Here is a 13,320-nt window from a genome sequence, read left to right on the forward strand (position 1 = left end):
ATTTAAAATTTGTTTGGAAAACCCGTCCTTCAAATATCGATTGAGTTTAAAAAAACCAACAAACAATGAGCTTTTATATAGAGCAATTTCCACTAAACGTGCTCAAAACGCTTTACAAGAGATCCCTGGCCAACAGCAATATTTAACATGTAAGGGCGGGACATGACGCCTTTTAGTCGATATTACAAAATACATTTTCGGACAGAGACAACGCTGTTAACGGCCAGGTTCTCTTTTTACACCTGAGTACGGTGAGAGAATGTGAGAAAAGAGCATTCTCCAAGGACTCAACTATGCGCTGAGCGAGGCTTGAACCCAGGACCTTCAGATCCGAAAGCGAGTGGCATACTACTAGACCACATAGAGTTAAATGACAAAAACTCTCAAATCCGGGACCTTGTTAATACGATCGATATAGTAAGTATGCGCTTGGCCAAGAAGCTCACCACATTTCCACCCGAAAGTATAACGGACAAACACACAAAACTATGCGTAACCTTAAACGTTTATAGTCTGGTTAATGCAGTTTAGTGAGAATTATCCATAAACACGGATGGCAAAAAAAAAAAACAAACCAATAACAGAGACCCGAGTGACGTCTACTTCGCTCTATCTATAGATAGTATGCGCTTGGCTCTCATAACATTGCCATCCGGAAGTATAATTGACCAACACACAAAACTGTGCGTATCGATGAACGTTTATAGTCAGGTTAATACAGTTCAGTGACCATTACTCATAAACGCGGATGGCAAAAAAAAAACAAACAACAAAAACAACAAAATAAACCAATAGCAAAGAACTGAGTGACGTCTACATCGATCTATCTATATGAAAAACGAGTATTTTAGCCAAATGTTTAAATACGCGTCATTCCAAAGTGCGTCAGTCAACTGGCTAATACTCTTCAACCGTCGTAACGTCACTTCCTTCCTAATGACGCATGGTAACTTAGTAACACTGGCTCTAAACTATCGGGACAAAGGCGGACGCCCGTATGAACTATTTCTCCGGCGAGCATAAAAGCGTATCCAGAGGGAAACAAAACATAAATTTGATCATGTTTTGACTTTTACACATTCTGATCACAAGGCACATGAAAATTTCTAGCCAGCATGAAGAATAAAAAGTAATGATTTTCTTTGTTTAGAACCAAGATGGCCGCCGTTGTCGGGCGGCGTGACATCAGACTATTGAATCCAATTTAAATCGTTGTCCTCACTAATGCTTTTCAGTCGGGGTTCGAGAACAAGCTTTGACAACCGAGTTTATAAAGAGTGAAGCTACAACATTGCGACTCTAGCTTTATTGAAATTGTGAAACTAGATGAAGTGGCATTATATAATATTATTATCAATCTCATGAATTATTTATGGTGTTATATATATATATATATATATATATATATATATATATATATATATATATATATATATATATATATATATATAAATCTTATTTAAGGCTTAATATCGGACTTATTCTCTAAATGACATCGTATTAAGTAGCACTGTATGTATTATACATACAGATTATACCAAAGCTTATAAAACTATCTGTATATGATGATTTCTATCAGACGATTAGCTTTAATTATTACATTCATTAATCAACGCATCGAAATTAAAATGTGAGTTCAAGACAATACGATGATCTCTCTCAAAATTTATTTGTATTGGGTAAAGATTTTGAATATAAGAGTAATGTACGTAAAAGATAGGATACTGATTACATTTTTCAAACATGCAAAACCTTGTACTTGTTGATATTGAAATAATTGTCACATCCTTGGCAATTTAAAAGGAGTAAAAATAATCCCGTTTGATTAATTGTTGCTTTTTAACTAATATATTTTAAATTTAATGTGATTTTTAAACAACCTACATTTTGAAACAATGTTATTTAATCAGTCATATTATATATATATATATATATATATATATATATATATATATATATATATATATCTATAATATATATATATATCTATTATATATATAAAGTATTCTCCAAGACATTACCTTGTGCAACTCCAGAAGTTACGCATTTAAAAGTTGACATTTTGTACATTTACAATTATCCTCTACTTTGATCGAAGATATCTTAGAATATTATTGATAAAGTTAAATACATACAACGATGCGTTGTTATAGCTAATATTTACGCTCCATGTATTGCACAAGAACATTTCTTCTCTCATTCAGCAAAATCTGAGTTAAATCTTGATTTACCAATGATTCGTTTCGGGGACTTTAACACTGTAGGAAATCATGAGCTAGACATAGTATCTGGCAACCCACATGATAAAGAAAATGTTGAAAATTTTAATGATTTTATTAATCGGTTAGCCTTTGCAGATACATGGAGAATAAAACAAAAAAGAAAAAAAACAGTACATCGACTAGAGCGATCCCATTGATCGGTAAACGTTTGTTATATTTTTATAAATGACATGCTTCTACCTTTTTTTTTACAAGAAGCAGAAATTAAAGACATGGCCTTTATATATCATAGAGCAGTTATATCAAAATTTAAATTAATGAATGTATCAATTTTGAGTGACTTAAAATGTATAACATTAATGATACAAAAAATCCAAAGTTGCTTAGAAGAAAACAAAAGGTTAGATTCTCATCTTAGGTGGGAATGTGTTAAAATAGAAATCAAGGAATTTATTCAAGACAACTGCAAATATAAACGTCGTAAGAAATTAGATACCTATAATGAAGAATAAACTAGAAGAACAAATAGCATATTATCCTAATGGCACTAATTTTATCACAAATAAATTGCGTAAAAGCTTGAAGTAAACCAAATTGAAGAAACAATGGGTGCCAGAGTAAGAGCGGGCATCAAATGGATGGAGGAAGGAGAGAAGTGTAATATATTCTTATTACATTAAAAAAAGACCAGGGCTATGAACAATAGAATTTATAAATTGAACGATGATAAAATAATTATGTTACAAATGAACAGGAAATGCTAGAAATTATTGGTAAATATAATTCAGAAGTTTATATCGAATTGAAAGAAGACAAAACAATACCAATGTTGAGTGACGAGTATGTAAATAATATCAAAGTACCGAAAATAAGAAATGAAGAGAAAGAATTCTGTGACAGATTTATCACGTTGGATAAAATTAGGAGCGCTATAGGGAATGAGATTAGCGGAAGAGTAGCGTCCCTTGATTGGACGTCACCCATAGTCTGTGACGTCACCGGCGGAAAAGTTATTAGAGAGAGAACGTCATGTTGGTTGTGCGCATGGTCTCTCGTCCTCGCTGGTGGAATTCCAGTAGAATTTTACAATTTTTTTGTGTGGATTATATTATCAAAACGGCGATGTTTTGAGTTTAGTCTTAGAATAAATATGCTTAGTTACAGTCAAAGATGGGGGGGGGGGGGGGGGGGGGGGGGGAGGTAAAAACTTATCTCTGAGTTCACCGTAACGAAAAGACGCCATCTTTGATACTCCCATATCGATTCTTCAAATTCGATATATCGATTCCTCGAATTCGATCTAATCAACTGTAAACAATGGCTTCTGCACCTGCATCAACCTCTTCTGCTGGTCTTCACAATGTTGCTACGGCTACCAACATTGCTCCTCCTCCCCCTCTCAATCTTTCAACTTCTCCACTGGACAATTGGAAGCTATTCAAGCAAACTTGGGAGAATTACTCCATAATAACAGACCTCAACAGCAAAGAAGAACAATTTAAAAAATCAATGTTTCTCCACTGCATTGGAAATGACGCTTTACGTCTGATAAACACCTTCACTTTCACTGATGATGACACTCTCGCACATATTATTGATACCCTTAACACTCATTTCGTGGGAGCAGTCAATGAAACGTATGAATGCTATATTTTCAACCAACGATCACAAAAAGAAGGTGAAAGCATCGATTTGTTCGTCACAGATTTGAAAATTCTTGCAAAAACTTGTAACTTCTGCAACTGCATGCATGATTCAATCCTCCGTGAAAGAATTGTTTTAGGCATCAGAAACGCATCAACACGCAAAAGATTACTACAAGAGAAGAAACTTACTCTCGATAGATGTATTGACATTTGCAAGGCTAGCGAATCTAGTAAGACCCAATCAAGGGTCATAAATCTTCCTGACTCCCTACACAAACTGTCCTTCAAGTCTAACAACTCACACAAATTGAAACAACGTACCTTGCCTAATTCTAAAAATCAACGACCTCCTTTCAGCAAACCACCGTCCTCAACGCCATTTCGTCCTCCAACCAGGCCTCCAACTTCTACTCAAACTCCTCGCAAATGTAAATCCTGTGCCTTAACTCACATTTTGCGCAAAGAATTATGTCCAGCCTATGGGAAAACATGTGGGCAATGTCGTCAACCTAACCATTTTCGAGTGTGTTCCCCCTCTGCAAATCGCACTCATCTGCTAGAAACAAACGCTGACAATGACTATGATCATCACAATGAAGAATATCTTCTTACCCTTGGCAATGATAAAAAAGCCGTTTTCATAAACCTCTTAATGGACACAAAAACAATTGCATTTCAAATAGATTCTGGATCCTCAGTTGACGTTATCCCTCAACGTTTCCTAAAACCCAGCGACAAAATCTCTCCTTGCCTTAAAACAGTAAAATCTTACACAAACCAACCCCTTGAAGTGTTAGGACAAATCTGTAAAACTCTCACCAACCCCAATGATTCCAAATCGTTCAAGACAACGATGCTAGTCGTGAATACTACTCTTTCTCCCATCCTTGGGAAACAAACCAGTGAAAGGATGGGAGTATTAAAAATAGATTATGAGAACTTTGAACACATTTTCTCGCTTACATCCCCTGCTGAGAAAATCATTAGTGAATTTGATGACATTTTTGAAACCAACATTGGCTGTTTGCCCAATACTGTCAAACTTACATTAAGAAATGACGTCACCCCGGTTAATTCAAAACCCGCTAGACTCCCAATCACTCTCAGAGACAAAGTAAAAATTGAACTTCAGCGTCTCACAACTCTCAATGTCATTGAACCTGTAAATACACCCACTGATTGGTGTAGCAGAATGGTCGTTGCTACAAAACGCTCCGGTGATCTACGGATATGCATAGATCCAAAACCACTAAACAACTCACTCGTCAAAGAAACATATCAACTACCAGTTCTCGATGAAATATTGCCACATTTGCAACAAGCACGTCTTTACTCGAAACTTGACGTAAAAAGCGCATTCTGGCACTGTAAACTTGATAAGGATTCCAGCTCACTGACAACTATGGCTACACCTTTTGGCCAGTATAAATGGAATCGCTTACCCTTTGGCCTATGTGTCTCCAGCGAAATTTTTCAAAAACATTTATCAAGCGCTCTATCCGACTTGCCTGGTGTCTTCTATGCCATTGATGACATTATTGTCACAGGATCTGGTTCTACTGACAATGAAGCTGCTTTGGACCATAACAAAAATCTCATCGCATTGCTCACCAGATGTAGACAAATGAATATTGCCCTAAATAAAGAAAAACTTGATCTCTGCAAAAACAAAATTTCATTTCTTGGCCACATCATTTCCACTGATGGTCTACAACCTGACCCTGAAAAAGTGAAAGCCATTCTGGAAATGTCACCCCCTGATAGTGTAAAAGGAGTACAACGACTCGTCGGTTTCATTAACTATCTGGCAAAATTTCTGCCCAATCTTTCAACAGTAATCCAACCAATTCGTCAATTACTGCAAAAGAACATTAATTTTCAGTGGGGTACTGCTCAAAAAACTGCTTTCGAAACTATCAAACGCTTGATTACGAATGCACCTGTCCTTGGTTATTTCTCCTCGCAGAAAAGCATCGTAATCCAATGTGACTCGTCTGAGCATGGTCTTGGTGCTGCACTCCTCCAAAATGACCGACCAATCGCTTATGCCTCTCGCGCTCTCACAGATACAGAAAAGCGTTACTCCCAGATCGAGAAAGAAACACTTGCCATTATTTTTTCGTTAAAGAAATTCCACCAATACATCTTTGGTAAAAAGGTACTTATACACTCTGACCACAAACCCCTTGAATCAATCATCAAAAAACCTCTTTCTTCAATGCCTCGCCGACTTCAAGGCATGATGCTCAGGATCCTTGAACACAACGTTGAAATTGCATATAAGAAAGGCTCCACAATGTTCCTTGCTGACACACTCTCTAGATCTCACCTATCCGATAATTCTGGTCACGAAGAATTCGAACAAATTAATTATGCAAATGAAGCTTCAGTTAGACCTGAACGCCTAATAAAATTTCAACAAGAAACTGATCTAGATCCAAACCTAGCTCTCTTAAAAACCTTCATTCAAAATAGTTGGCCAAATAATTCAGACATTCCACAACCTCTAAAACCATACTTTAACTTCAAACATGCCCTCTCAATCTCTGATGGCATCATCTTCAAAGACCATCAACTAGTTGTACCAACTACCTGCAGGAAAGAAATGAAAGAAGCACTCCATTCCTCTCATCGTGCCACTGATGCTTGTTTGAGAAGAGCTCGGGAAACCCTTTTTTGGCCGTCAATGAACTCCGAAATAAAGGACTTCATAAATAATTGCAATAATTGCATTAAAACCCCGATGCATTACTCCCCATAATTTTTTTTTCTCATTTCAATTTTCAGATGCTATACTATATTATATATGTACAACTAGATGTAAATGATACATCCTTTTCTCATCTTCATGATTCATATTCCATTCTAACAACATTTCTTTAACTTTAACAGGGACGGCTGGTAATAATGGGCAGGGTGGGCAAATACCAGCCTGTTTTTTCAAGTTATATGCTGTATTACCAGGTCTGAAATAATCAAATTTAAATTAGATAATTTCAAAAGTTACTACTTAAACTTTATACTTCGTACTGAAATCAATTTGTGTGTATTTTTGATAGATTGCGAATCACCATGCATCCCTTAATGCATAAACCAGGATACGCTCCTGTTCTTTTTTTATCACCCCCCCCCCCCAACCACTCCACTCCGCCCACATCGTCATCTCATCGTCTCGTCGCCTGACGGTGAACTAACTCCGATTTTTGCTGTCTGGCCTCTCTAGTACTAGGTCGGGCTAATTCAAATGAGCCCACCTTATTAACCAGTGAAAACTAAATAGAGATTTTGGCAAACGAACTTTTTCTTATTTATTGCCTTACTTGTGCTGGTACCATTGATGTAATGACTTTGGGAATGTTCCAGTATTGAATTAAATTTATTAATTTACTAATTTTACATCAATTTAGTATTGATTTGTGTTGTTTTTATATATTTGTTTATCCATTTAAACTTTTCTTTTTTTTCTCGTTTTCTTTAGTGCTTCTCAAAACTCATTTATTTAAATTGTTTTCTTATTTGTTTTTTGTTGTTGTTTTTTTTTGTTTGTTTTTTTTTGTTTTTTAACAAATTAATTTGTTAGTTCTTTTTTTTTTTTTTAATTCTTAAAGTAATTACCCTGTATTTTTATTGCCAGACAAATAATTTTGCAAAACAATGTAATTTTCTATTGTATTCCGTATAATAAAACAAAACACTTTTATTCAAAAGTCACGACTAAATAAATATATAAAATACAACCACCATTTTGGTTTGCTCAACATTTGAATTAGTATACGAGAAATACTCTTCTGAGAAAAGGAGAGAGTTGAATTCTAACTGACTTATAGAGGAAATACGGAAGGGTGGGCAGATTCCGTACTTGCCCGTCCTGAAGCTAATACATACATAAGATAGTTCGCGATGAAGAGGCGGGAAGCTCGGGGTTGGTTGGGTAAGGAGTAAAGATAACACGGTCGTTATTGTTATAGTCTAACGAATGCATGAGGAGAAATTCGTAACATTATTTTGTCTTAATTGTATTGTATGAAGTATTGGCGAAAGCCTAAGATTAAATAAACGTTGTTTTTGTTTGTCTTATTTTGACTATGGAACTGATACTGATACGAGTACTTGTCATAGCAGAGCTGCCTACTTGAAATAGGAAAATAAAAATCGTAGTTTTCAGGGCTAATAAAATCGTAGATATTTTAACTACCCTTTTAAAAAATGACCGGAATTTCGACTGTTTTGATAGATATCAATTTTTTTTAAACGAGAAAAAATGATTGGAAACGTAATAATGATGGTGATGGTGGTAGTGATAGTGGTAGCGGTGGTGGTAGTAGTAATGATGGTGGTGGTAGTAATGATGATGGTAATATTATTATTGTTATTATTATTATTATTATTATTATTATTATTATTATTATTATTATTATTATTATTATTATTATTATTATTATTATTATTATTATTATTATTATTATTATTATTATCATCATCATCATCATCATTATTATTATTGTTATTATTATTATTATTATTATTATTATTATTATTATTATTATTATTATTATTATTATTATTATTATTATTGTACGTATTGGTGGTATTACTATTGTTGTATTTTTGTGTGGTTATTAATGGTATCAGTTTATTGTTTGGTTCCATTTACCATTTTTCCCCACTTTCATGTGGTCATCAAATTGTATGATTTATTGTCGAAAGCCTAAGATTGAATAAACTTTGTAATATCGTATGGTAACCATCATTGTCGACGACATCGTCGTTGTCATCATAATCATCATTATCCATCATCATCATCATCATCATCATCATCATCATCATCATCATCATCATTATCTTCATCATTAACAACAACAACAATATTAACAACAAGTACTACAATAGCAATAAAAACAATATCAACATCATCATAACATTTCCGTCATCGTCTCCACAACTATCATTCTAACCAACAGCACCACCAAAACCACTACCATAATTACATCCTCCTCCACCACCACCACCACCGCTACCACTATTCCAACCACTACCACCACCGGCACAATCACTCTAATCATCAAGACAGCAGTGAAATGCAATTTGAGCTCTGAATGAAACTCGAGTCATATCGCTGTTGTTGCTTCTCGATTAAAACTTTAAGGTTACTACATACTACTGAAAACCAATAATGTAACAGAAATATTAATCTCGCCGTTGAGGGATTAAAGCAAATCTTTAATTTTTTCGAGTGAACGAAATGGACTTGTATTGTCAAGGTGTTGTCGCATTATGTCTCGTCGCTTTATTTTCTAGTGGTATTCTCTTTCGTGATTCAGTTTTGATTACGTTTGGAATAATTAAAATCTACTTGTATTGTCATTTCATTGTGAATGTGATTATTTGTGGTTGAAATATTATTTTTTAAAGGTGAAAAAAAATAATAATTAAAAAAAATTAATTAAAAAATAAATAAATAAATAAAATAAAATAAAAAATAATATATATATATTTATGACCGAATCATCTTTGCCCCACCACTGTAAATAGGCTAGAACCGCCACTGAACTTTAACCAATCAGTATCTACTTTAAATCTCATATATATGATTTCCCTTTGTTGTACGTTCAATTTCTTAAGTGTAAAACAGTAACCTTATTTTTGATTTCTTTTATTAAATAAGAATTATAATATTAGGTCATAATCCTGATATTCATTTCTATGATTTGTTTCCAAGTTTCAAAATAACATTTTACTTTAATTTTAATCCTAATTTGTCTCAAGCTCAGCTATTCCTATAATGACAACTTTACCACTTATAACATATTTTAAGTTGTAAACCATCCTATATCTAAATGTTGGTTAAAGATAATTCACTACACTATCCACTTAAATCATTGTCCCTAACTTGAACTCAATTAGATTTGTTTTAATATCCTAAATTTCGTTTCATTCATTTCAAACCCAAAAGGGAAAGGATGTAACTATAACTAATGTTGCTCATAACATACTCCTTTCATATGTATCTAATCACTTCATTATCATTGTTACTCTCAGTATGTTTAGATTCACTACACCCTCTTCCTGTTCTACCCTTCGATATTAAAGTCAGTCTGCTAGCTTGACAACTCTGCGTCCAGTGTCTTATATTTCTAACTTAAGAAGCCTTATTCACATCGTGGCAGCGGTGGTGAACTAATCTTTGATTTTACAATTATGAACTATAAGTCTAGCTTGTTTGTAGCTCCATTTCGCCAAATAAATTTTTCCAAATAATTGGATTCATAAAATTGAAAAAATATTTTTTTTTGGCTAAAATTATGGGAAAAAGAGACCTTTCTCTGATAGATAAAGTAAACATGATCAAGTCCTTTGGCATTTCCAAGTTAGTCTATATCATACAGAGTATATCAATTCCTTTGATTGCATTAGAAGAAATAAATAGATTATTCTTTAATTGATGTGGCAACCCCCCCCCCTCCCCAAGAACAAAAACGAAACAAAGCAAAACAAAAAACAAAACAAACCCCAACAACTTGAAATAGGAAAACTTTTGAGAAAGTCAAAAGAAAGATCTATGAGAATCGATATAAAGAATGGAGCCTGAACATGGGTGACATAGTTTTTCTTCCAAAATGTCAAAAAATGTCATACATAGAACCAGCAAAACCGTTGATTCTTTTTTTTTTTCTGAGTACTCTGTCATGAGGAGCAGAACGGAAGGCCTTAATGAATTCAAAATATATAATATCAATTAATTGGCGTCACCAATCAAAGTCTTCGGTGACTGTACTGAGTAATGAAAATAGTAATAATATTGTTTCAGATCTAAAGCTTAGAGTGTATAATATTGCCTCATCAGATAGCAAGTTTCAGTGCTTAATAATTTATGAGAGAACTGTAATTCTGATAATTGTGATCAAACATATATGAGTCAAATTGAAATTCATTGGACGCCGTGCACATGATCCATGAAGTCCATGAGTTGACCTCACGGCACGTGCCATTTACACTGATGACGTCATCAAGTTGATAAAGAACAGCCGGTACGATTTCATAGTCACCGCATTGAATCGATATCTTGGGCAAAGGCGAACCGCTTGCTGTACACACCACCTGAACCATGCCATTGTCGAGTTTCTGCATCCGAGTTTCGTTACGTAGAATCTTGACTTCTTGACCGAAATTCAGGACATAACTGAAATTCAGACTCTGTCCCTCAACATTAATCACCCTACAAGTGTAAGTTACCGGGGAAGCGTTACCTAAAGCTGGCGTTATTTCAAATTTTCCATTTCTTTCGTAAGCGACATAACTTGGGTCATACGTTGTGATTTGTTCTCTTGTGGTTTTTCCATTCACAGTTTTGAATAACTCCAACTCCTTCAAATCATTGCCATAAAAGGTGCAGTATTTCGTGCATTTCCCTCCGTAACTACAGAAAATTATAGGATCTCCATTTTCATTCTTTTTGTCTTCAAATATTATGAAATTTCTCTCGTAAATTCTGCCTCGTGGGAAGACTGTTTTCTGCGTTGATGGACGGAGAATAACCTGTTTGTGGTTTTCAACCCTTTTGACTAAACCATGTTTGAAATTGATTCCAGAATAGAACTGTAAAATACCGGAGTATGGCGAGTTGTCAGTTTCGATTTTAATTGTTCGTTCACTTTTGTCCAGATATTTAGTTTCATTTTCTGGATGAAATAGGTTTTCGTTTTCGTTGTAGTCAAAATCTGATCTCAGCTCGTTATCTCCTGGCTTTGTTAGGATAAAGGACGAGTGGAAATTCTCTCCTTGTTCATCATCCTTGCTCTTCAATGGATACACAATGGTAATTGTGGCATTTTGACCAGGCTCATACACAACATCACCGCTTGGGGTTATATCTAATATCGGAATTTTTATGTCTGTGTCTTCCACTTCGCTATTAAGCTCGTTATTCATATATAAAGCGAAGTAGTTCTTGTTGTTTCCAATCGAGACCTGGAGAAGCGAGTTCTTGTCAACTGACGTTATTGTAGATGTTTCGCGAATGCCTGGTGGTAGTCTTAGTATTCTGTTGGAGAATGATTCAGGTATCAGAATGCTACCGTATTCTTGGTACCTCCTCCAGAAAACAAGAGTATGTGTTCTGATTTTTGGTTCTTGGTATCGAATTGTGTATTGTACATTTCCATCACTCAAAGGTTTCCGTCTTACGTTGAGAATCTTTAGATTCTCTTCCTTATCTTTTTTTCCTTGGCCTTTCACCTCATGAATGTCATTCTTAAGCTGGATCACCTCATTGGTCAAAATATCCAGCCGTTCTTTAATCTCTTCGTTAGAGATTTCTTCATGGTCATCATCATGTCCACTATATCGTCCTACAACTGTCGAGAGTTCCACAACCAAAATAAGCACTGTCAACGTGACCTGAAATGACTTGAAGGACATCTTGATCAAATCTGTTGATGAAATGGAATATTTGAAAGACAAATACATAAAAAGAATTTAAAAGTGCATTATTTATTTCCAAACAATTTCTATATATATCCAAACTTATTACATGTCCGAATACCCAAATTCTTTTTTGTCTCATTGGTGTATTAGAAGTAGTTTCAAAATAAAAACAAATATTGTCTATTACAACAATGTTAAATTTGGTCCATAATAATTGTATTTTTGTTTTCAGACTTTTAAATACGTTCATTCCACTTCTGGTCAGTATAGCTTGTTTTCATTTTCTTTAATTAAAAAAAAAAGATCGTAAATGGACTAGTTTATAACTTCTTCAAGATCGTAATATTAATTCTTGCATAATATCAGGAATTTCTGGAGCTTTGAAATAATTGAAATTTTTGTTTTGGAGAGAGTGATTGATGCTGTTTTAAAAATTTGTTTTGTGTCTTTATTCGTTTGTTTCCATGTCTGTTATTGTTTTGATTCTGTTTTCTGGTAACTCTGTTACTTTTAAAAAATACTGATGTCTATAATTTCTGTCATCACAAGGATGAAGGATATGGGTACGTCAAGGATGGTATGGAATTTGTTATCATTCAATCAGTGCGAAATTTAAAAAGTACAATAATATTAGAAATCCTTGCCCATCAAATTTTACCACATCGTAATTCTTAAAACGGAGGAATCTGTTTTTTAAATTATTATTTTATTTGAAAAAATTGAGCTTTCATATAGATAAAAACCGATAAAATGTGCGCAAAGCGCTTTGCAAGGGGTCACATGTCAATAGCTCCCCCTGGCATGTAGAACGAGATATAACAGCGTCTAGGTGAACGAGTTTTTTTTTTTTTTATTTTTTTTTTTGTTTTTTGCAAGGGGCAATTTGGTGTTTTTCGTTTGTTTTATTTTCCTTTTTTTTCGACACGGACAATGCGGTTGTCAGCCACGTACTCACTATACATCTTGAGCTCGGGCTTGGAATTTTCATATAGAGCAATATCCACTGAACGTGCTCAAATCGCTTTACA

The 13,320-nt window shown here is 34.4% G+C and overlaps 1 protein-coding gene across 1 annotated transcript in view; it reads right to left on the bottom strand.

Annotated features, from left to right (window-relative positions):
• Nucleotides 1-10,459: 10,459 nt before the first annotated feature.
• LOC144966259 (uncharacterized) overlaps nucleotides 10,460-13,320 on the bottom strand; it is a 3,906-nt gene continuing 1,045 nt past the window's right edge. The window contains exon 2 of the mRNA XM_078902461.1: nucleotides 10,460-12,297. Coding sequence (XP_078758587.1) covers nucleotides 10,730-12,286 — 1,557 coding nt within the window. The 5' untranslated portion in view covers nucleotides 12,287-12,297 and the 3' untranslated portion in view covers nucleotides 10,460-10,729. The remainder of the gene's footprint in view (nucleotides 12,298-13,320) is intronic.

The sequence above is a fragment of the Berghia stephanieae genome, chromosome 2, assembly GCF_034508935.2.
Source record: "Berghia stephanieae isolate SIO BIC M18660-M18661 chromosome 2, UCSD_Bste_1.3, whole genome shotgun sequence".
Lineage (NCBI taxonomy): Eukaryota > Metazoa > Mollusca > Gastropoda > Nudibranchia > Aeolidiidae > Berghia > Berghia stephanieae.